At 42.7% G+C, this 26,511-nt stretch overlaps 1 protein-coding gene across 8 annotated transcripts in view; it reads left to right on the top strand.

The window, feature by feature from the left end:
* NTRK2 (neurotrophic receptor tyrosine kinase 2) overlaps nt 1–9,488 on the top strand; it is a 348,034-nt gene extending 338,546 nt beyond the window's left edge. For all 8 annotated transcript variants that reach the window (XM_077248960.1, XM_077248958.1, XM_077248956.1 and 5 more), the window contains 2 exons: nt 4,837–4,995; nt 7,220–9,488. In XM_077248960.1, the coding sequence (XP_077105075.1) occupies nt 4,837–4,995; nt 7,220–7,405 (345 nt within the window). In that variant the 3' untranslated portion in view covers nt 7,406–9,488. The remainder of the gene's footprint in view (nt 1–4,836; nt 4,996–7,219) is intronic.
* The last annotated feature ends 17,023 nt before the right edge of the window (nt 9,489–26,511 follow it).

The following is a 26,511-nucleotide window of genomic DNA, read 5'->3' as shown; positions in this document are numbered from 1 at the left end:
ACATATGTATTTTCTTATATTTTTAACTTTTTAATGGCCCTTTATGGACATGAAAAATGGAGGCCGGCATTTTGATGAATTCGCACAAAGCAAATTACAAAACAAATCAGCATTTTAGTGGAGGCAGATTTTTGTAAAATTCGAGTTTCATCCAGTTGCACTCAAATTAATTCTACATGTTTTACATCTGGCCCCCACTATAGATAGTACCATCTAATAGATGGGGGTGTTGGACCCCTTTGGCTCTGATATTGATAACCTATTCTGAATAGCTCATCAATATGTGCTTGAAAATACTAGGACTTTAGTTCCAATTCATTCAATGAGTAGACTTGTCATGCCTCAAGTTTCGGGATGCAATCCAGTGATCTATTGCTGCTTTTCCCTTTCTGCTGAGCCAAAGCCTGTTTGGTCTCAATCCAGATGCTGATTTTTTGTTGTTGTTTCTTTTCTTTAGTTTGCCTTTATTCAGGTGTCTCTAGCACCCTTTCCCTTTCCTTCATTTTTGGTCTGGGAGGTTTCCACGTCTTCCATTTGTTTATTGGTTCTGTTTATTTTCCTCCATCTTTAATGTGTGACTGTGTAAACATGTTCATTTTCCTGTGCCTCATCTTCTAATTAATGTATATTTATTTCTTTAGATATTATTGCTTTGTTGTTGCTTTTGTCTACAGTGAGGGTGCAGTTAAGGACATTCGGGGTTAGCCAATGTTGAATGGTGGCACTATTTCGTAATCTTAAGGTGTCAATCTCCACGTTCAGGCAGGGACAAATCAGGGTCAGATCAGGGACTTTCCTAGTCTGAATAGGGACCTGTGGAGTGCAGGTGTTGCATCTATCCTGGTTTGTACGTTACCGTGTGAGTGTGTAGGCTCAGTCATAACAATATTATGCACAATGCTAGTGGTCATAATACATATTCCTGGTTATTGTGGCCAGGCAATTACCCCTATGCTGCTCTGAGCTGTTTGGTGCTTTAAGAAACTCTTATGAGCATATCATAATGGCTCTGCAAAACCACAAAATTGAGATCATAATAAAGCTGTAGTTGTTGACCTGTTGGCTATTCTTTAAGGGGCTTTAATTTATATCTGGGCTATTAAATATGTGGTTCTTGTCACTACATGGAGTTATTATTTTTGTGGGTTTTTTTGTAGTTGTTCTTCACGGTGATATATTGAAATGAGTTAAGCTGTATTGAACAGATGATGGAGACATAACAGGAAGCTGTATCAATAAATAAAGCCATGATGGACAGGGAACGAGTTGTGTATTGAGTGTCTTAGGCTTTTAGGCGCATTAACTGACTTTCAGTGTGATTGTTCTTTTAATTTAAATGGGATACGTTAATATATATATTTTTTATAAATATCAATTTTTTACGTCAACTCCCATTATGTGGTGAATCACAAGAGATAAAATTAATATTAATGTGTGGTTTACCACATTAACCATCTCACTAAGCATTTATCAGCAGTTCTTAAAGGGATCTATTTGCATAAACAATGCTTAACTTACAAAAAGCCTAAAGTACTGCATGAGGGCATGTGAGCAGGATGAATTAATTCATACAGCAGTATCTATAGAGGCAATATACTCAGAAATGTTTGAGACTTGATAGATTATTTAATAATCTGGGTTATTGGTTGACAGTACAAACAAGATTTTTTATGAAGAGCAGAGAATAAAGTGGACTATAATAAAATGCTTAGATAAAATATTCTACTATACAATCAGAGTTTTTAGATGCAGCATGAAGCAGAGCGGAGAAAGCTAACCCTGCCCACATCACTGAGTCACAGTGTTCTGTGGACATTGTCTATTTACAGTAAGCTGCTAATCAGTGCTGGGGGGTGTGGTTGGACCACTTGGCATGCAGGAGCTAGTCTGACAGTGATATTATCCTGCTGATAAAACACTCATTGTATTGAAACAACAGCACATAGTCTAATAAGTTACACATCACTGAAATCAGTGTCCCAGCCCTACCTTAAGTTGGCGTGAGATTATGTAGCATAAACCTGCTGACAGACACTCCTCTGTAAGCAGCAATGTTTGGCTGGCTGAATAAGACACCCTTAATGTAACTTTAGAGAGTATAGGTACTGGCTCACAATCACAGCTTTTCAGATAGGTGTCTGAGTTGGCTAATGTCCCTGGCCATGTTGGAAAGTTTATTAAATTGCTTGACATTGGTATGGTATCTACCTCCAGTAGGGGAACTAGTGATATCAATTTTTACCCTCTAGGACAAAGCTAATTTGAATGGAGTGTGGAAGGAAAACTATGCAAACATAGGATGGAAAAAATAACTCAGATGTTGCCGTTTGGTTAAAATCCAGCTGAGATCACCACAGTATAAATTTAGCATAATGCCAATATTATGTAAAATGAGTACATGTAAAAAGATTGAAATTCTAGAAAGTAAATAATGTAAAAACATGAATTATTCTTTGTGAAGTATCTCTCATTGGGCACAAAGCGGATAATTGTGCATAAAACAAAGTAAGTTGCTGTATAGTCTGCTCTGGTCTCGAGCTTAGAAAATAAATAAAATCTTGTTTATGTCAGTCAGTTATTGCATAATGGAGCCAGTATTATATTAATTGTCAATTTATACAGAATACGTCAGACTCGGGAAGGTCTATGGCTCATAAGAGTATCAGATGTCCAGTCTGTGTTTGGTTTCTTCTCAGCCCCCATATTGTCCATGACAAAAGTCAGATCCTGAGCTAATGCATTGTTAAGTGATACTCTTTATGTGAATATAAACTTGTGGATATTTATAAAGTGATTGTGAAAAGAACATTTTATTGAATGCAATTCTGCTTTAAAATTCACAGGGACAAAAATGAGAAGAAAATAACACCGTATGACCTTTTAATAGGTTTTACTATGTATAACTCATCCATAGTTGATATTTGTAATCTAATTTGCACTTTGTTTGACTATTAAAGCATTTTAATTATTGATAGATATATACACCGCTCTTCTATAAAAGTGTTCTAATAGATCACTTAGCAGTTGTATTCTGCCTGTGGTAGAAAGATTTTTTCTATTTACTACACAACCCTTTTAACAGTACGTACTCTAGTAGTAAGAATTGTCTTCATTGCAGAGTAAAAGTATTAGTTAACATCTGGAATTTTTGCCTACAATCATGTTGGCGGACTCGTTCCCAACTTTTCCCAGTCATATAAAAAAATATTCTACAACCCTAAGATACAGTCAAGTTCTAGGATGTTCTTCTCAAAACTGCGGACATTTTTAAGAAAAATGGAAAAAAGAATAGTTTCTGATTAAGCCAATTATCTAGAAAAATATTTCGAATTGAGAGTCCTCAGTGGTTGATACCTTTTAATGGCTAACTGAAAAGATGGTAACAAATTGCAAGCTTTCGAGATTACTCGAGTCTCTTCATCAGGCATAGACTAATACAAAATCTGAAGAGTCACATATTTATGCACGACACAGCACAGAAATAATGCAATAGATAAGACAAGTAACGTGAAGCAGAACTATCATTATGGGAGAGGGATAAGTAGTTGTGGCCATAAATATTGGAACAGTTCATAGATAAGAAGTGTGAAAGTTTTATTGTCCTGTGATTGTGGTCTGGTTCTGTGTTGTGATGCCCCCACAAGGTCTGAGGAACAAATTCCTTAATTGATGTAAAAAACATAAATCCATGTGACACATTCATTCCTGCACTGAATGTGTCAAAGTTTGTCATGAGTTTATACTCCCAGACTCTTCCGTCTCTCTGAGATTTCAAGTTACCTTTTAACACAAGTAATTTCATGTCCATGGTGCTGTGATCAGGGATACAAAAATGTTTGGCCACATGTAGATCCATTCTTTTTTCTCTTATTGTGTGGTGATGAGAATACATCCTTGTTCTAAGATTTTGCCCTAGTATGTAGGGGAGACACACTCCTTTCACACTCCTTATCTATGAACTGTTCCAATATTTATGGCCACAACTGTTTATCCCTCTCCCATAATGATAGTTCTGCTTCACGTTACTTGGCTTTTCTATTGCATTATTTCTGTGCTGTGTTGTGCATAAACACGTGACTCTTCAGATTTTGTATTAGTCTATGCCTGATAAAGAGACCAAAGTAGTCTCGAAAGCTTGCAATGTGTTACCGTCTTTTCAGTTAGCCATTAAAAGGTATCAATCACTGAGGATACTCAATTCTGAATATTTTTCTGTCTACTGGCTAACACGGTATGAAGATATATATCTTTCCTGTGCCAATTATCTAGTCAGTTTTCCTTTATAAAGAAGACCTTTCACAAGCTTTGACTTTAAAATTGTATAGCTTGCATACAGTAGCAGGAATGTAGATGAAAATGTTTTTTTCCTTTCACATGCGGGGAGACAGGGCACTGAAAATACTGGCACCCAATGTGTGAATCTTCCCATTATTCAACTGGGGGTTTCATTTCTACCAGCTCTGGGCGTGTGCTTTCAACCCACCATGATGCTGTCCAGTCATGAAAAGGCAGCGCCCATAGGGAGAAAAAAGTTTGGGCCCCAGTTCAGACTGAAATTAAATGTCCTTAGAGAAAGTCAGGACTGTGGCAACATTTTATTTACCTGTCCTCGCTCCTCAGTTGCTACCGAGACAATCCTAACTCTTCCAACTGCTGCAACCCTGCGATGCTGCTGTCCCCTTCCCCTTCCAATGCTTTACTAACAAGAAGTGCCAGGAGAGAGGCGTTGTCAGTGGGGGTCATATGAGCTTGAAAGGTCCTCTTTAAGTACGTTTTTGCACATTTCTGACAATATATTAGAAATCTTACTGTAACAAATTCTTTTTTTGTCTCTAGGTTGGAGGACATACTATGCTACCTATCCGTTGGATGCCTCCTGAGAGTATCATGTACAGAAAATTCACAACAGAAAGTGACGTTTGGAGTCTAGGAGTGGTGCTATGGGAAATTTTCACTTATGGCAAGCAACCATGGTATCAGCTATCAAATAATGAGGTTTGTATATATTGTATGTTTGCAGAAAATGAAAAAAGTGGCTAATATAAGGGAAAAACATTTTTTTTGGTAGTGATTTTAGCTGTGTTTTAGCTTATTTAGACTCATGAGGTTTTTTAATGCCTATTAGAAAGGTTGCTTATCATGGTAACCAGCCTAGGACAAGCCAATAAGCTGCTTCAAAAACTCCTGAGGTTAGACAGTGAGAGGTGAAATACAATAAGACACAATGCCCATTGAAATAAAAGGGTGACCTTGTAATACACTGACAGATCTGCTCTTTTTACATGTGTTTCTGCTCTGAGTCATAAAGGGGATTTGGGAATAACCCCTTCTATGATGTTAATTTTCCTATATACATAGGGTTTGCCTTAGACCTGGCTACTGACTACTTGCTAAAAATCTACTATAATCTACTCTAAAAATCTACTATATTCCCCGAAAATGGAAGTACCCCGAAATAAAGCACTTGCATGATTTTACATGATTTTGGAGCCTTACTCTAAAAATAAGCCCTAGTTACAGTCAGACCAATGTTAGGGTGTGGACAATTGCCCAAGGTACCCAAATCTTTTAGGAGTTCCTAGCGTTTCTATTCTGAGGTTAAGACTACTTAAGACTTTAGTGACCTCACAGTCACGTGACCATGATGTCGCCAAAGGTCCTTTAAATGCTGGAGTCTAGAAGAACTGAAAAACAGACAGGCTTTTATGTATATGTATGTGCAGTGTATGTATATACATGTGTACTGTGTGTGCAATGTGTATATTTGAATACATGTTGATTTTTTTTGTTCAAAGATAAATGTGGATTGTAGTACATGGAAAAAATAAAACATCCCCTGAAAATATGCTTATTTTCGGGGAAACATGTTACTTAAAATAATGTTATTTTGGGCACGTGCATATATGTAATTTCTTAGAAAAAGTTATCTTGTAACAGCTCTTGCTTATAGATGAAGATTTGATGTTAAAAAAGTATTCAAATGAACATGCATTGTTATAGTCATGTCATCTTAGGGTTCAGTAGTAGAGAAAAGCTTGAAAAGTAGGAAGTGCTAAATGTTATGCATCTACTTCCTGGCACTGTGCAAAATCAAAATCTATAAATAGTATAATTTTGGAATTTTCCCATTAGTAAAATAGTTGTATAAACTGAATTTAGCAAAAGTGCCATTCTAAAGGCTTTGTGTACACGGGGGAGCAAATCTGCAACATACTTGCATGAACTTTTTTTTTTTTTTTTAAATTCGTTTTACTTGCATGAACTTTAATGAAGAATTTACTGCATAATTTAGCAGCGAGGGTGAAAATCTGCAGTTCTAAACAAATGTAGATTTTTTTTTAGGGTTTTTTGAAAACTGCTACAATTTAACCCGTTTGAACATACCCTTGTAAAATACAATGCTTTGATGTGGCATAGACTTGTACAAAGAATATTGCATTTACTTTATAGCTTTGTGAATGTTTGTTAAAAATTAGACAGTATCCCCCAAAATGAAAACTTCATCATAAAGAAAACATGCAACAAAATTATATCTTGTATGTAAAGTTCATGCTTCTTTCATACCATATCTACTTCAAAAAACAGATACTCCACATTGTACTGTTAGTGCATCATAACCTAACCCTGCTTTACTCTTCTCCACAACTTTATCCCTGACTTGTCTGGTGTGTTCCTTGATTTTCATGGTGCTGCTTGATCCCTAATGTTCTTATACAAACTTTTGAGGCCTTCACAGATCAGCTGTAGTTATACTGAGAATGAATAACACACAGGTGAACTCAACTTGCTAATTATGGGACTTCTGGAGGCAATTGGTTACTCAGGATTTTATGTATGGGTATCAGACTAAAGGGAACTGAATACAAATGGTCGTCATAATTTTCAGATTTATATTTTTTAAATAATTAGAAAAACATGTATCATTTCTTTTACACTTTACAAATACTTGCTACTTTGTGTTGGTGTTTCAAAGGAAAATCCCAACAAATACATTTATGTTGTGGGTGTAATGTAAAAAAATGTGAAAAAATCTATTGATCATGAACACTTTTTCAAGTTGCTGCAATTATTTGGACCATAGGATCATAACCTAATTATATCCAACAGATGAAATTATTAGTTGCATGTATTAGTTAATTAAAAAAATCCTTACTATTTCACAAGAGACTACAAGATCATTCTAACAGTCATCTGAATTCTTTGTCCTTTTCTCTTGTAGGTGATCGAGTGTATAACTCAAGGTCGAGTCTTGCAACGACCTCGCACTTGTCCGAAGGAAGTCTATGATCTAATGTTAGGCTGCTGGCAGAGGGAGCCTCACATGAGGCTGAACATCAAAGAAATCCACAACCTTCTTCAGAACTTGTCCAAGGCATCCCCCGTTTACCTTGACATTCTTGGCTAGACGTTGACGATGTTACCTGTATGGTCTTGATGAATGAATGTGGTGAACAGCCGCTGAACTCCATGAAATGTGTTATAACCTCTAACAGTATTAATATAACAAAGATGCTGAGAAGCTATCAAAGGGCAAGCAACACAAACTTCTCCATCTGTACAATGCACAGTATTGATATTTGCCATTAATAAGTTGTATCTTTTTATCCTGAGCCTATCTCTTCTTTTGCTTCTTTTCCTCTTCCGTCTATGTTTGGTTGTCTCTCACTGTCTTTCCTACTCCGTGCTTATGCCTTTATGTAACTCAGCATACATAGACAAAGGCCTTAAAACTGTATCTGTTAATCAGCAGGCTCGCATGTCTGTCCACCACATCTAACAATGCCTTCTTGTATTCCTGCCTTTGATGTGGATGAAAAAAAGGGAAATATTGTATGACACAAACTTAGTGACTTCTGCTGTACATACCTATAGACTTTCTATTGACTGTTGCTCACCTCTACATTTCTGGCTATGTGCACTAATGACAGACAACTTGTGGACATCAGGATGAAGCTTTGCAGAAATTAGTTTGTCGTAGTAAGAAGACATGCCAATGGGAAGACGTTTATCCATCTACCTAAACAGAACCTGAAGAAACACAATCAATGCATACTATTCTGAAGAGAATAAATCCACCTTGCTTTGTATGTGGCTAGTCCTTTATCACCATATACCCCATACTAGGAAAAACCATGTCACTTGCTTCTAGCAAGCTACCGTAGCTGTCTTCATCATTTTCTTTTCTAAGTGCCATAAACCATTGTTAGAGGCTGAATCACCCGTTTTAACAGACTGAAATCATCACAATGTGATGCCGAATTTATCTGATACAATATCCAACAGACAATCTCTGTCATTGACCAGTTTACAAAGCCGTTGTATACAACTCAAAGAATACACACGATGAGTGGAGGCCAAGAGCTCAGAAAAAGCTTGGGTTGTTTTGTATGGAGATGGACAGATGTGATATGGGAAGCTTAACACATGTATGTCATAGCTGAGGAATAATAGCCTCAGATGAGGGCTGCTGCTTGCATTCTGTTCTGGTAACAGAGTCAGTAGGCAATGTCACAACCAAAAGATGTTGATGGTGCACATTCAACGGTTGGTGGCTAATCTTATTTTTTCTTTTTTTATTAATAGTTTTCATCCGTGGGCTCCGGATTGAAGTTTATATTTCTCTATATTACATTGTAAAAAAACAAACAAAAAACTGTGGCAGCCTTTCTACAAATGTATGTGATGTTATTAAACTTGGAGGCAGCGCATGCTTATATATGTTACCGGCATGATGTGTCCAATGCAAAGATATTGAAAGTTGTTCCCCAATACACATACAGTACAGGGATCAAAACCTGTATCACAGTCACATTGAACATAGTGTAGAGAATTGTCTTTTTGGGAGAACAGGTGAGGCCCTATCGTAACGCCAGGCATTCCCCTCTGGGGTGTTAGTTTATTGACGAATGTAGTAGCACAGTAATGGAATCTACCATTTGTATAGGTAAATGTAAATAAATGCCGTATGTTGACTTAAAATTGGTAATTGTAAAATATATTTGAGAGTTAAGAAAAAAGTATATGAGTATTAGCCTCTGTAACGGAGGCGCTAGTAAATAAATTAATCTCATCTCTTGGGGTCTACTAATGATTGTAACACATCTCTCTATCAAGGTTTTAAAGCTAATTATAAAAGTGAAACAATGATACTTGTACAGATGTGATTTGTGCTATTGCTTTGGTACATTGTTTGGACTTCTACTCTTGATTTACTATGTATACTTTTTCACACTCGTTTGCAGTAAAAAAACAAAAGTGTGTGCCTACTTGCTTAGTTAAGATGGGATAGGCAATATGTACGGCTTGTGACGAAAAAGAAAAACTGTGGCGTGGACGTGAATGTTCTACATTCTCTAGCACTTACCTATAAAACAGTTCTGTAGTTCCATTTTCGTCTACACCTACAGTAAATCTAAAGTGAAACACTGAGATGTACAGGATACATACATTGGGATTCTGAAAATAAATCTCTGCCTTTTAATGCTAAACATCAGTTTTCCTGAATTTTCATGAGATATGGTGATTGTTTATTAGCATGACGTGATGATTTGTATAATCCAAAGCAACTAATTACTCATTAAGTTTCTAGGTTTTCATTACTAACCAATGAACAATAACGTGATACATGGGTGATGGGTGTGGATTAAAGCATTGCTTTGGATGTAATATATTTGGATGGTGAGGGAACACTTAGCTAATTTAAATGAATTTAAATCTCCTGGTCCAGAAGAATTATATCCTAGGATACTGCTAATTAAGCAAATTGTCTCTTCAGAGAGGAAGAGAGCTAGAACTCTAGTGCCACCTATTGGAAGGTAGCAATCCTACAAGTCAATGTTGACCCTTTAACGAGCCTTGAGATTCTGGTTTGGCTATTATCCTAAGTCATGTGACAAGGCTCATTAAAGGGTCGACATTGACTTGTAGGATTGCTACCTTCCAATAGGTGGCACTAGAGTTCTAGTTCTCTTCCTCTCTGAAGAGACAATTTGCATAATTTGCATATTTCCCAGAGGAGCATTGCGGCTTTAAGTCTCCTCATCTTGGCCTGCTTAGCATGTCAATCTCCGCAAGGAGAAACAATACATCTTGGATATCCTGGGATACTGAAAGAGTTTGCAGAGGAAATTGCAGAACCACTAGCCAGAATCTTTGAAAATCCTGGAAAACAGGAGACGTCCCAGAAGAAGGGCAAATGTTGTCACTATCTTCAAAAAAGGAAAAAAGATGGAGCCAGGAAATTACAGACCAGTGAGCCTTACTTCTATACCAGGAAAGATCTTTGAACAAGTTATTAAACAGCATGTATATTAGTACTTGGATAAGAATACCATAATTAACTAGAGCCAGTATGGGTTTGTAGCAAACAAGTCATGCCAGGCTAATCTAATTTTCTTATATTATGTGAATCAGGGAAATGCGGTAGATATAGTACATCTTAACTTCAGCAAAGCATTTGATAAAGTATCTCATACTATCCTTATTAAAAAAAAAATGACCAAGTATGGGATTGACAAGGCTATGTTTAGGTGGATTCATAACTGGCTCAGTGATCGTACTCAAAGAGTGGTAATAAATGGTTGCACATCCAATTGGAAAAGTGTTTCAAGTTGGGTACCACAAGGCTCTGTCCTGGCCCCAGCATTGTTCAACATTTTTATAAATAATCTAGATAAGGGAACTCAAATTAAATTAATCAAATTTGTAGATGATGCAAAGCTAGGAGGGATAGCTAACACTATAGAAGACAGAGAAAGGATTCAAAAGGATCTATATAAGCTTGAACAATGGGCAGCAACTAATAGAATGGTATTTTACAGGGAGAAATGCAAGATTATACATCTGAGCAAGAAAAACTAAAATTGCATCCATCTAATGGGAGGAATAGAACTAAGCAACAGCACGTGTGAAAAAGACTTGGGTATATTAACAGATCACAGACTGCACATGAATCAACAGTGCGATGCAGCAGCAAAAAGGCAAACACAATTCTAGGATGTATTAAGAGAAACATAGAGTCTTGATCACATGAAGTAATTATCCCACTCTACTTCTCCGTGGTCAGGCCTCATCTGGAATACTGTGTCCAGTTCTGGGCACCACATTTTAAAAAAGACAGTGAAAAACTGGAGCTAGTTCAGAGAAAAGCTACCAGGATGGTGAGCGGACTGCAAAGTATGCTTACCAAGAACAGGTAAAGGATCTGAGAATGTTTAGCTTGCAAAAAACAAGGTTAAGAGGAGACTTAATAGCTGTCTCCAAATATCTGAAGAGATATCACAGTGTAGAGGGATCATCTTTATTCTCATTTGCACATGGAAACACGAGAAGAAATGGAATGAATCTGAAAGGGAGAAGATTCAGATTAGATATTAGAAAAAACTTTTTCACAGTGAGGATGATCAATGAGTGGAACAGGCTGCCCCCAGAGGTGGTGAGTTCTCTTTCAATGGAAGTCTTCAAACAAAGGCTGGACAGACATCTGTCTGAGATAGTTTAGTGAATCCTGCATCGAGCAGGTGGTTGGACACGATAACTCTTGAGGTCCCGTTTAACTCTAACATTCTATGATATATGAATCTGGTGTGAATATATATGGAGCTGCACAAAAACATTCCAAACTGGACAAAACAAAAAACCCATATGAATAAAAAATAATTCCATCAAAATATTCATGTTTTTATTTTGCCAATATCTATTATTATCTGATTCTCTCAGCTAACCAGATGAAGAGCTAAAATTCAGTTTGGGAAGACAGCAGGAAATGTCAGCATAATTTTAAAGAAGCACTCCCATGAAAGTTTTTATCCTTTTAGTATATTGCAGTAATCATATTGTATAGCGCTGTGTACTGACAATTGCTCATTTTGCCTTTCTACCCAGTTAATTCTTCTGTTTTCCATTAGGTCTATGACATCACGTTAGTCATGAGCCAACGCTGGGTCTCAGCCAACAGTAGCGGTACCAAGCTCTCAAAATGAATACAGAGTATAAGCAAGGAGAGAATAAGAGTCCTAAAAAATATGTAATCAAAGTTAAAGTATTGGCAACCTCTTTAATATCCTTTGAGACTGAGAAAAGCAGTTCAAGGCAATCTGTCACCAGGTTTTTGCGACCCATCCGAAAGCAGCATAATATAGCATCAGAGGCCCGGATTCCAGTGCAATATCTCTTACTTTACTGGGTGTAGCAGTTTTGATTTAAAACTGTTTTATCTGCTGCAGATCTACCAGTTCTCCGAACGCTCCGAACGCTGAATTGCTCGCTTTCTGTATACACTGTGCATAGGCATAAAGCTGGCAATCATTGGTAGGAGTGTGGTCGAACTACCTGGCACCAGACTTACTAGTCTTCTAGTCATAATTTCCTGTTAATGAAACTGTGATTTTATAAAACGTACACTAAGCAGCCCAGTGAGTGACATAATGCAGTAAATGGGGTCTATACCCCTTCATTATGCTGCTTTCAAATTATGAAAACTGGGAAACACCTTTGAACATGGATTGGACCAAAAAATAGATATAGGGACAATAATATAAGTGATAAAAAATGCCTTTATTAAACAGTAAATGGCAAAAGTAGGCACTGTGTGCAAGAGTGCCCGCCCACTTAAATGATAAAATCCAAAGAACAATTAAAGGAGACAACTATGTACAACATACACTTCATACGAACGAATAGGGGACCACAAAATAGATGTTATAAAAGAGATATTGTGCAAAACATGCTAATTTGGGGTACCGAAAATAAAGGTGCAAAAGATTCCCATGGTGGATAGAGTCCGATATGGCAAATATAAAAAGGAGTGGTGTCTGAGTAAAGCCTGTAATACCGGATTAATTACCTTAATACCATAGGGGAATAATCATGGAAATACGCACATGGGGTATATAAGTTAAAGAACATAAGAAAAACATTGGTTAAAGGGAAAAAATCCTGATTTTCCCAAAGTGGTATACATGAAACCCAAAACACAATGATGCTCTATAATGCACCCCATAGAACAGGATCAGCCACAGTGTAATAGAGTTAAATGACAATTAATGACAATATTAAGCAATGTCCAAATTCAAGGAAGAATAATCATGAGGAGGAAATATGATAACCGCTTCATGCACATAGCATAATAGGTAAAGATAATATATGTAACGGGGTCTTCTGTGCTGTAGTACCTCTTTAGTACCACCCTGTGTTTCAGGAGGTCCACTCTGCTTTAGCTGGAGTCTGAATGAAGCACGCTGGCTGGAATTCCTTGATTACATGGGCGCATATAAAATATCACTGCTTCTCCACGTATTTCCAGTATGACAACACTTTACTCACAGGACACAGAATATATACCACACAGGTACAGAGGGCAGGCCTATTGAAAAGTGGCAGGCCAGACATGCATTACAATAGCCGCAGGGGGGAGCCTGCCGATATTTACTGTGGGAATTACAAAGGTGGGAGAGGTCAGAAGGGGGATATCTTGTCCCCTCTGCCCAGGGGTGCAGCCTGTGGGCTGATGCATTAGGGACATGCCTCTCACATGGAAACTATTATACACATACATATACCTGCACATCATAATCTGGGTGCTGAGGGGTTCTGTAACACGGCTCCCCCTTTTCAGCGACGCGATCGGCATACACAGTCTGATCCTTAACGGATCGGTTTGGGGATGACCGAAGTTTATGGGGTTGGTACCAGTTCCGTTTGTTGACTTAGTCCATTGGCGTTACCGTTTTGTTTGCCGGATGTAGTGGATGGTGAAGTCCAGAGGTTGTAGGGCTAAACTCCACCGCAGTAATCTGGCGTTGTCTCCGGAGACCCGATTAAGCCAGACTAGGGGATTATGGTCCGTTAGGAGGGAAAACTGTCATCCATACAAATATGGTTGCAACTTTTTGAGTGCCCATACTACCGCCAGGCACTCCTTCTCGATGGCCGCACAGCTTACTTCACGGGGCAGTAGTTTCCGACTCAGGTAAGCTACCGGGTGTTCTTGGCCGTCCGGCCCGACTTGGCTCAGTACTGCCCCCAATCCAAACATAGAAGCGTCTGTGTGAACCAGGAAACGCTTAGTTGGATCGGGTGTGGCCAATACAGGGGTATTGGTGAGGGCATCCTTTAGCTGGCGGAAGGCTTCCTCACACTCTGGGGTCCATGTTACCTGGCGGGGTTGGTTCTTATGGGTCAGATCAGTGAGGGGCTTGGCTACGCTGCTGTAATTGGGAATGAATTTCCTGTAATACCCCGCTGTCCCTAGAAACACCATGACCTGGGTTTTAGTGGACCATTTTGCTATGGCCTCAATCTTGGCTGGTTCTGGTCGCTGTTTCCCACTTCCCACCCAATACCCTAATGTTATGACCCCAATGGCGAGGGTCTCAGAGATATCAGCAAGTCTGCGAAGTACAAAAATCCAGCTCATAGGGCAGTGGTAACTGGGTTGACCATATATCTACTCCTAACGCCAACACTAGAAGTAGCCGGGGAACATGCCTACGTTGGTCGCCAGATGTCTCGCGCCAGCCGGAGGACTAACTACCCCTAGAAGAGGAAAACAAAGACCTCTCTTGCCTCCAGAGAATAGACCCCAAAAGTAGGATACAAGCCCCCCACAAATAATAACGGTGAGGTAAGAGGAAATGACAAACACAGAGATGAACTAGGTTTAGCAAAGAGAGGCCCGCTTACTAATAGCAGAATGTAGTAAGATAACTTATATGGTCAACAAAAACCCTAACAAAATTCCACACTGGAGATTCAAGAACCCCCGAACCGTCTAACAGCCCGGGGGGAGAACTCCAGCCTCCCTAGAGCTTCCAGCAAGGAAAGGATACAGATAATGAACAAGCTGGACAAAAATGCAAACAAAAACAAATAGCAAAAAGCAAGAAAGCGGACTTAGCTTAATCACGCAGGAACCAGGATCAGTAGACAAGAGCACTACAGATTAGCTCTGATATCAACGTTGCCAGGCATTGAACTGAAGGTCCAGGGAGCTTATATAGCAACACCCCTGACCTAACGACCCAGGTGAGCATACAAGGGATGATAGACATACCCAGAGTAAAATCACTAGTAGCCACTAGAGGGAGCCAAAAGGTAAATTCACAACAGTACCCCCCCTTAGTGAGGGGTCACCGAACCCTCACCAAGACCACCAGGGCGATCAGGATGAGCGGCGTGAAAGGCACGAACTAAATCGGCCGCATGCACATCAGAGGCGACCACCCAGGAATTATCCTCCTGACCATAGCCCTTCCACTTGACCAGGTACTGAAGCCTCCGCCTGGAGAGACGAGAATCTAAGATCTTCTCCACCACGTACTCCAACTCGCCCTCAACCAACACCGGAGCAGGAGGCTCAGCAGAAGGAACCACAGGCACAACGTACCGCCGCAACAAGGACCTATGAAATACGTTGTGAATGGCAAACGACACCGGAAGATCCAGGCGAAAGGACACAGGATTAAGGATCTCCAATATCCTGTAAGGACCAATGAATCGAGGCTTAAATTTGGGAGAGGAGACCTTCATAGGAACAAATCGAGAAGACAGCCATACCAAATCCCAAACACGAAGTCGGGGACCCACACCGCGGCGGCGGTTGGCAAAACGCTGAGCCTTCTCCTGTGACAACTTCAAGTTGTCCACCACATGATTCCAGATTCGCTGCAACCTATCCACCACAGAATCCACTCCAGGACAGTCAGAAGGCTCCACATGTCCCGAGGAAAAACGAGGATGGAAACCGGAGTTGCAGAAAAATGGCGAAACCAAGGTGGCAGAACTAGCCCGATTATTAAGGGCAAATTCAGCCAACGGCAAGAAGGTCACCCAATCATCCTGATCAGAAGAGACAAAACACCTCAAATACGCCTCCAGAGTCTGATTAGTTCGTTCCGTTTGTCCGTTAGTCTGTGGATGAAAAGCTGAGGAAAACGACAAATCAATGCCCATCCTACCACAAAAGGATCGCCAGAACCTGGAAACAAACTGGGATCCTCTGTCCGACACAATATTCTCAGGAATGCCGTGCAAACGAACCACGTTCTGGAAGAACACAGGAACCAGATCAGAAGAGGAAGGCAGCTTAGGCAAAGGAACCAGATGGACCATCTTGGAGAAACGATCACATATCACCCAGATGACAGACATGCCCTTAGACACCGGAAGATCCGAAATGAAATCCATAGAGATGTGTGTCCAAGGTCTCTTCGGGACAGGCAAGGGCAAGAGCAACCCGCTGGCACGAGAACAGCAAGGCTTAGCTCGAGCACAAGTACCACAGGACTGAACAAATGACCGCACATCCCTTGACAAGGAAGGCCACCAAAAGGACCTGGCCACCAGATCTCTGGTGCCAAAAATTCCCGGGTGCCCTGCCAACACTGAGGAATGAACCTCGGAAATGACTCTGCTGGTCCATTTAGCAGGCACAAACAATCTGTCAGGTGGACAAGAGTCAGGCCTACCAGCCTGAAATCTCTGCAACACACGTCGCAGATCTGGAGAAATAGCTGACAAGATAACTCCTTCCTTAAGAATACCCTCAGGTTCAGCGACTCCAGGAGCATCAGGCACAAAGCTCCTAGACAGAGCATCGGCCTTCACATTCTTAGAACCTGGTAAATACGAGACCACAAAGTCAAAACGGGAGAAAAACAATGACCAGCGGGCCTGTCTAGGATTCAGGCGTTTAGCAGACTCGAGATACATCAAATTTTTGTGATCAGTCAAGACCACCACACGATGCTTAGCACCCTCGAGCCAATGAAGCCGCTCCTCAAATGCCCACTTCATGGCCAACAACTCCCGATTGCCCACATCATAATTTCGCTCTGCCGGCGAAAACTTCCTAGAGAAAAAGGCACAAGGTCTCATAGTAGAGCAACCAGGGCCTCTCTGCGACAAAACGGCCCCTGCCCCAATCTCCGAAGCATTCACCTCAACCTGAAAGGGAAGTGAGACGTCAGGCTGGCACAAAACAGGCGCCGAAGTAAACCGGCGTTTCAACTCCTGGAAAGCCTCCACGGCAGCAGGAGCCCAGTTAGCTACATCAGAGCCTTTCTTGGTCATATCCGTCAGCGGTTTAACAACGCTAGAGAAATTTGCGATAAAACGACGGTAGAAGTTAGCAAAACCCAAGAACTTCTGAAGACTCTTAACTGACGAGGGTTGAGTCCAATCATGAATAGCTCGGACCTTGACTGGATCCATCTCCACAGCAGAAGGGGAAAAAATGAACCCCAAAAAGGGAACCTTCTGTACACCAAAGAGACACTTTGAGCCTTTTACAAACAAAGAATTTTCACGCAGAATCTCAAAAACCATCCTGACCTGCTCCACATGCGAGTCCCAATCATCAGAAAAAACCAGAATATCATCCAGATAAACAATCAAAAATTTATCCAGATACTTCCGGAAAATGTCATGCATGAAGGACTGAAAAACTGAAGGTGCATTAGAGAGCCCAAATGGCATCACCAAGTACTCAAAATGACCTTCGGGCGTATTGAATGCGGTTTTCCATTCATCGCCCTGCCTAATGCGCACAAGGTTGTACGCACCACGAAGGTCTATCTTGGTGAATCACTTGGCACCTTTAATCCGGGCAAACAAATCTGACAACAGCGGCAAAGGATACTGAAATTTGACAGTGATCTTATTTAAAAGCCGATAGTCAATACAAGGCCTCAAAGATCCGTCCTTTTTGGCCACAAAAAAGAATCCCGCACCAAGAGGGGAAGAAGAAGGACGGATATGCCCCTTCTCAAGAGACTCCTTGATATATGAACGCATCGCGGTATGTTCAGGTACCGACAGATTAAACAGTCTCCCCTCAGGAAACTTACTGCCAGGAATCAAATCTATTGCACAGTCACATTCCCTATGAGGAGGCAGTGCACTGGACTTAGACTCGCTGAAGACATCCTGATAATCAGACAAATACGCCGGAACTTCCGAAGGCGTAGAAGATGCAATAGACAAGGGCAGGGAATCTCCGTGAATTCCATGGCAGCCCCAGCTTGACACTGACATAGCCTTCCAGTCCAAGACTGGATTATGGGTCTGTAACCATGGCAAACCCAAAACAACCAAATCATGCATTTTATGTAGAACAAGAAAACGTATTACCTCCCGATGTTCGGGAGTCATGCACATGGTAACCTGTGTCCAAAACTGCGGTTTATTTTTTGCCAATGGCGTAGAGTCAATACCCCTAAGAGGGATAGGATTTTCCAATGGCTCAAGCACAAATCCGCAGCGCTTGGCAAATGACAGATCCATAAGGCTCAGGGCAGCACCTGAGTCCACAAACGCCATGACAGGATACGATGACAGTGAGCAAATCAAAGTTACAGATAGAATAAATTTAGGTTGCAAATTACCAATGGCGACCGGACTAACAACCTTAGTAAGACATTTAGAGCATGCTGAGATAACATGTGTAGAATCACCACAGTAGTAACACAAGCCATTCTGGCGTCTATGAATTTTCCGCTCATTTCTAGTCAGGATTCTATCACATTGCATTAAATCAGGTGCCTGTTCAGACAACACCATGAGAGGATTTGCGGTTTTGCGCTCCCGCAACCGCCGGTCGATTTGAATAGCCAGGGCCATAGAATCATTCAGACCTGTGGGAATGGGAAAACCCACCATCACATACTTAATGGCTTCAGAAAGGCCATTTCTAAAATTTGCAGCCAATGCACACTCGTTCCACTGGGTCAGCACGGACCATTTCCGAAATTTTTGGCAATACACTTCGGCCTCGTCCTGGCCCTGAGACATCGCCAGCAAGGCTTTTTCTGCCTGAATCTCAAGATTGGGTTCCTCATAAAGCAAACCGAGCGCCAGAAAAAACGCATCAATGTCAGCCAATGCCGGATCTCCTGGCGCCAGCGAGAAGGCCCAATCCTGAGGGTCGCCCCGTAAAAAAGAAATAACAATTTTTACTTGCTGAGCGGAGTCTCCAGATGAACAGGGTCTCAGGGACAAAAACAATTTACAATTATTCCTGAAATTTCTAAATTTAAATCGGTCTCCGGAAAATGGTTCAGGAATCGGTATCTTAGGTTCTGACATAGGATTTCTGATAACATAATCTTGTATGCCCTGCACACGAGCAGCAAGCTGGTCCACACTTGTAATCAAGGTCTGGACATTCATGTCTGCAGCAAACACAAGCCACTCAGAGTTAAAGGGGAAAAGAAAAAAAAACGAGAGAGAGAAAAAAAAACTCAGAACTTTCTTTCTTATAATCTCGCTTCTGCAATGCATTTAACATTTAATACAGGCCTGGCAAACTGTTATGACCCCAATGGCGAGGGTCTCAGAGATATCAGCAAGTCTGCGAAGTACAAAAATCCAGCTCATAGGGCAGTGGTAACTGGGTTGACCATATATCTACTCCTAACGCCAACACTAGAAGTAGCCGGGGAACATGCCTACGTTGGTCGCTAGATGTCTCGCGCCAGCCGGAGGACTAACTACCCCTAGAAGAGGAAAACAAAGACCTCTCTTGCCTCCAGAGAATAGACCCCAAAAGTAGGATACAAGCCCCCCACAAATAATAACGGTGAGGTAAGAGGAAATGACAAACACAGAGATGAACTAGGTTTAGCAAAGAGAGGCCCGCTTACTAATAGCAGAATGTAGTAAGATAACTTATATGGTCAACAAAAACCCTAACAAAATTCCACACTGGAGATTCAAGAACCCCCGAACCGTCTAACGGCCCGGGGGGAGAACTCCAGCCTCCCTAGAGCTTCCAGCAAGGAAAGGATACAGATAATGAACAAGCTGGACAAAAATGCAAACAAAAACAAATAGCAAAAAGCAAGAAAGCGGACTTAGCTTAATCACGCAGGAACCAGGATCAGTAGACAAGAGCACTACAGATTAGCTCTGATATCAACGTTGCCAGGCATTGAACTGAAGGTCCAGGGAGCTTATATAGCAACACCCCTGACCTAACGACCCAGGTGAGCATACAAGGGATGATAGACATACCCAGAGTAAAATCACTAGTAGCCACTAGAGGGAGCCAAAAGGTAAATTCACAACACCTAAATACTGAACCTCTGCTTTGCCCACGTGACACTTGTTTGGGTTCAGGGTGAATCCGGCCTTGTGGATCCTGTCCAATACTGTCTCTAGGTGATTTAGATGCTCTTTCCATGTCGCGCTGTAGATGGCGATGTCATCCAGGTAGGCACAAGCATAGTCCTGGAGACCATCCAGAAACCGGTCAGCCAGCCTCTGGAAGGTCGCCGGGGCAGTCTTCATCCCAAATGGCATAACTCGAAACTGGAATAAGCCGAACGGGATGACAAATGCCGACTTGGGAATAGCGTCAGGACTAAGGGGAATCTGCCAGTAGCCTTTGCATAGATCGATGGTGGTCAAATACTTTGCCCCTGCCAGCCGGTCTAACTACTCATCCACACGAGGCATGGGATACGCATCCGTCACCGTTTTCTCATTGAGCTTACGATAGTCTACACAAAACTGTGTAGTCCCATCCTTCTTGGGCACTAACACTACGGGGATGCCCAGGGACCATCTGACTCTTCAATGACCCCTAAACGCAACATCTCTTGTATCTCTTGTCGCATCCCTTCTCGTACAGACTCAGGGATGCGGAAGGGGGGTTGTCACAGGGGGGTCTGATCCTGGGTCTCAACCTTGTGTTGTGCCAGGTGAGTGTACCCTGGTCTCCCCGAAAACATCCTCTGTCGCTGCCTCAACAATGCCTCCGCCTGCTGTCTCTCCCGGGGACCTAAGTCTTCACCCCAGTGTACCTGGTCCCATGTTTTAGACTGAGTCCTTTCCCCTAAGACATCCGGCAAGGGAAGTCTGGCTAAATCCTCTGCTTCAGGTGCACAGATGGCCACTATCTCTTCAGGGCGCTCCTGGTAGGGCTTCAGCATATTCACGTGGAACATGTGGATAACCCTGGGGTTGTCACAATCGGCAACATTATAGGTGGTGTATGCTATTTTCCCCACTACTTGGTAGGGCCCCTGCCATGCAGCTTGGAACTTGTTCTGCCTAGTGGGCTCTAACACCCGGACCTTCTGTCCTATTTCCAAGGTGCGTTCTCTGGCCCTCTGATCATACCATACGCACTGGCGCTGCTGGGCCACCTGCATGCTCCCACATACAGCCTGGGTCAGCTCCTGTAGGCGGTCCCGGAATTCCAGCACATAAGGTACAATAGGTACCCCTTCTATGATGCCCTCCCCAGTGTTCTAGCACTAAGTCTAGGGGTCCCCTTACCCGCCTCCCGTATACCAGTTCAAACGGGGAGAACCCCGTGGATTCTTGGGGCACCTCCCGATAGGCAAACAGGAGGTGTGGCAAGAATTTCTCCCAGTCCCTGTAGGTCCTGCTAAAAGTCCCAATGAGTTGTTTTAACATCTCGTTAAAGCGTTCACACAACGCATTGGTTTGTGGGTGGTACGGGGCGCTTCTAATGGACTTTACGCCGCACAGCTTCCACAGTTGGTTGGTCACCTCTGCTGTAAACTGGGTACCCTGGTCCGAGATAATCTCCCGAGGAAATCCAACCCGTGAGAAAACCTGGAGCAGGGCAGCCGCCACCATCTCTGCCAGTATGTTAGGTAACGCGACCGCCTCTGGATACCATGTGGCATAATCTACCACTGTCAATATATACCTTTTCCCTGACGGACTGGGTTTGGCTAGCGGCCCTATCAGATCGACCACTACTCGGCTAAATGGTTCCTCCACAATGGGGAGGGGGAGTAATTTGGCCTTGCATCGATCTCCCCTCTTGCCAATGCGCTGGCAACTGTCACAGGTCTGGCAGTACTGACGAACATCATAGGTTACCCCCGGCCAAAAGAAGTTTTGTGTCAGACGTTGCTTGGTGCGACTGATGCCGAAGTGCCCGGCCAAGGGTATGTCATGAGAGATTCGCAGTAACTCCTGCCTATACTTCTTGGGAACTACCAGCTGTCATTTTATAGTGGGGCTTATCCCTGCTTCCATACAAACTGTTCCCCTTCCAGTACCCCTCTCCCCTCCTGTGCCTTCCCACGATATCGCTCCAATGAAGGATCCTCAAGTAACTCCCTCTTAAATTCAGCTGGGGTGGCCCAAGAAATGTGTCTGGCTATGGGAATACGTGTAGGGCTGGGATGTCTTACCTGGGCCTCCTCTGAGTGTGATTCCACCTCCGCAGCTTGAGCTTGTCTCTGGGTGGTCACAGGATATGTCTCAGCCAGAGGGGCAACCGAGAAGGCAGACAACATGGGCCCCAAGTCATTTCCCAGCAAGACGTCTGCAGGCAAATCCTCCAACAAGCCGACCTCAACAAGGCCATCCCCGACTCCCCAGTTCAAGTGAATCCTGGCATTGGGCAGTCGATGTATGGCTCCCCCTGCTACACGGACTGCCACTGTCCAGCTGTCTTCTCTTGGTCCCGGACGAGATGAGGCCTCACAAGGGTCAACGTTGCCTCAGAATCTCTTAGTCCCTGCATACGTTTCCCATTAACCCACACAACCTGTCAATGCTGTTGTTGATTATCTGCCCAGGCTGCCTGCATGGGGTCTACTTCATGCAACACTTCCTCCATCACTTCAACCCCCTGGTTAGTCATAGCCCCCAATGCCGGGTCAGCTTCGCCTTGGTAGCAGTGTACAGCGGCCCGGCTGAAGGTAGATGTTCCCGCCTTTGGCCACTGGGTATGCTGAGTCCGGTTGGGACATTGTCTTTGCAGGTGGCCCAGCTCATGGCAGGTGTGGCATCGCGCCCCAGGGGGACTGTAGTAGGCCGGGTTTTTAGCTGGTCCCCCTACAATCTTCGGTGGTTTGGGGGCCTCCAGGTCCATGGGCGGACCCCTAGCGACCATCTTTGATCTGAACAACTGAGGCCTCCTGGCATCATGATGTTCATCGGCCAGACGAGCGGCCTTCTCAAGAGTCATTGGCCGCCTGTCCCGAAGCCATCCCTGTGTCTCGGGGGTTAGTCCATTAAGGAATCGTTCTAACAAGAAGAGCTGGAGGACATCCTCCTTAGTGTTTGCTTGGCTCCCTTGTACCCACTGTAGCAGTGACTGCCGTAATTTACAGGCTCATTCAGCGTGGGTATCGGTTACGTGTTTTATAAGTCCGCGGAACTTTTGGCGGTATGCCTCTGGTGTCAGCGTATACCTGGCCAAGATCACTTCTTTGATCCGCTCATAGTCCATACAGTCCTCATCAGGTACCGTGCAATAGGCGTCCGCTGCCCGGCCGGTCAGCTTGCTGGCCAGAATCTGAACTCGTTCCTCCGGCTTCACTTGATGAAGGGCACACTGCCGCTCAAAGTCCTGCAGAAAGCCATCAATATCTTCCTCTGCCTCCGCCAACTGTCGGAAGGCATTATACTGGATCTTTTTGTGGCTTACTGTTGAAGGTACCTGGTCAGAGGCCAGAGCTCCCCCTGCTCGCTGACTCTCCTCTCTCCGCTCTGCCATCTCCATCTTGGCCAGCTCCACTTTGGTCCGCTCTGCCATCTCCATTTGGCTAGCTCTATCCTGGTCCGCTCGGCCATCTTTTCCTTCAGATCAGTACGCACATCAGCCATCACCTCTCGTATGATCTCTACTGCAGGGTTTGGGCCATAGAACGCCAGTCTGTTCTTTACCTCCCTCTGGAATTCAGTCTCCTCCACGCTCACATTGGAGGGCGCTGCACTGTTGTATTCCATGATGGCTGCTATCAAATCTGCTTTTGTTTTGTTGCTGGCGATTAACCCTCGGGCTTCCACCAGATCTTTTAATGTAGTCCTCTTTAACTTCTGGTAGTTATTTTCCATTCATTCCTTTCCTCCTGTAGACAGGGTATCACATCCCGCTGTCTGCCACCAGTGTAACGGGGTCTTCCGTGCTGTAGTACCTCTTTAGTACCACACCATGTTTCAGGAGGTCCACTCTGCTTTAGCTGGAGTCTGAATGAAGGACGCTGGCTGGAATTCCTTGATTACATGGGCGCATATAAAATATCACTGCTTCTCCACGTATTTCCAGTATGACAACACTTTACTCACAGGACACAGAATATATCACACAGGTACAGAGGGCAGGCCTATTGAAAAGCGGCAGGCCAGACATACATTACAATAGCCGCAGGGGGCCGGAGCCTGCCGATATTTACTGTGGGAATTACAAAGGTGGGAGAGGTCAGAAGGGGGATATCTTGTCCCCTCTGCCCAGGGGTGCAGCCTGTGGGCTGATGCATTAGGGACATGCCTCTCACATGGAAACTATTATGCATACATATAACTGCACATCATAATCTGGGTGCTGAGGGGTTCTGTAACACGGCTCCCCCTTTTCAGCGACGCGATCGGCATACACAGTCTGATCCTTAACGGATCGGTTTGGGGATGACCGAAGTTTATGGGGTTGGTACCAGTTCCGTTTGTTGACTTAGTCCATTGGCGTTACCGTTTTGTTTGCCGGATGTAGTGGATGGTGAAGTCCAGAGGTTGTAGGGCTAAACTCCACCGCAGTAATCTGGCGTTGTCTCCGGAGACCCGATTAAGCCAGACTAGGGGATTATGGTCCGTTAGGAGGGAAAACTGTCCTCCATACAAACATATAACTGCACAACATAATCTGGGTGCTGAGGGGTTCCGTAACAATATATATGACCTGAGGCTGTTACTTGGTGGTGGTCTAGTGGTGGTCACCGGTTCAAGGTGCGGCACACACCCCGATGTCCTTCTCTGTCCTTCATCAGGGGTGATGCCCTTTTGAACTGGAGAGGTTTAAATAGTAGATGGCGGACGATGAGTAAAGACCAGGCGGAGGGTGGAGCATGCGTGGCCAGAAGGAATCCAGAAGTCACTGCGGTACAGCGTCATGTGACCCTCCATGTCAGAGTCAGGTGATCTGGCGTGTCAGGCACATAGAGTCATCAGCAGCGGACAACTCCCGGAACACAAGCCATGCATGCGCACATGGTTAGTCTGAATTCATGGATCGCAATAGCTGGATTTTAAGATGGGCCAAACAAAGTATAGTGTATGCTTGAAATTGAAGGTAGTGATGAAGGTGTGCCAGAGGCACTTGTTGGATGATGAAAGGTGAAAAGAAGGTGAAGGATAAATGGTTGAAAGAATAATGAAGAACAAAATAAAAAGATGAGAAAGGCTGCCTAATAAAAGAATAAATCCATAAACAGAAGAACAGACAAACTATGATAAAAGAGTGTAAATATAACAATAATATACAGTAAAAGATAAAAGGAAAAAAAAATGAACACAAAAAACATCAATACCAATAATATTATTACTGATGATAATAAATATAAAGGATAAAAGAGAAAAGAGGATGAGAGGAAAGATAATAACAACAAAAAACATATAACGGAATTATTAATAATAATAATGATGATAATGAATATAATATGTTTATGCTTTCAATTTATGTAGCAAAAACCTGGTGACAGATTCACTTAAAAAATGGCAGGATATATAGTCATATTATGCTATAACAGTGTTATAAACCTCACATCAACTTGGTGCCTATTGTGTCCTGGCTTGGTTTCATCTTCACCGGTCATGGTAAAGAAGATTTAGTAGTAATCAGACATCTGTGGACATAGGTTGTTTGATTAGGCCTCTAATGAGTAAAGATCTAGCATCGATTAAAAAGAGAATATGCCAGTAAGACATCCCTATGAAGTAAAGTGTAACTCAACACCCAATTATAACCTAAAGTTCAATGACTTTTGCTGTACAGGAAAAAACCAGTACTGATGAGATCCATGGTCCGTGTGCATGTGCTGTCTGTATGTACGTATGTGACATCCATGTGTCCGTTTGCTGTCCGTGTGTGTTTCACATCCATGTGGCATCCGTGTGCAGTCCATGTGTCCATGTGACACATATCAGCACCTGGGAAAAGCAGTACAGTTCGCTCTGATCCCATGCGATGGTGGCTAAAGGCATCACTCATAATTATCACTTGATCTTTGGGGTTTATTATATTTGATTTTTTAAAGGGGACATAGGTTTCAATGGATTAGGTGTAAAGGTGAGAATAATTATGTTTTTTTATTTTTAAGTAAATGTGTAAAACAAGGTGTTTTGTTTTATTTCAAATAAAGGAGATTATTCTTGCTGTGTGATTATTTGTGTATGTTTATTTCAATACTTACTATGGGGATAGTAATGGGGCGTCTTATAGACTCTTGTACATTACTAACCCCTGGGCTTGATTGTCACCTGACAATACAAAGGTGACATCGACCCCAACCCTATTACCCCACTTGCCATGACTACAGAGCAAGTGGGATGAGCAAGACTAGGCACCAGATTTAGCGCATCTTAAGGATGTGCCATTTCGGAGGCATCTCAGCATGACCAGGAGACAATGATTAGAGCTGCATTCAGCAGCCGGCCACTGGGAACTATATCACTTGTTCCCAGGTACCGGTATGTGTCACACGGTCCGTGTGAAAATCCTGACATGTGCGCACCACCATTAAAAACAAT

This window comes from Ranitomeya variabilis, chromosome 1 (genome assembly GCF_051348905.1).
Source record: "Ranitomeya variabilis isolate aRanVar5 chromosome 1, aRanVar5.hap1, whole genome shotgun sequence".
In the NCBI taxonomy this organism is placed as follows: Eukaryota; Metazoa; Chordata; class Amphibia; order Anura; family Dendrobatidae; genus Ranitomeya; species Ranitomeya variabilis.
The sequence above is the reverse complement of the archived record's forward strand: the minus strand, read 5'-3'. Positions and strand labels throughout refer to the sequence as shown.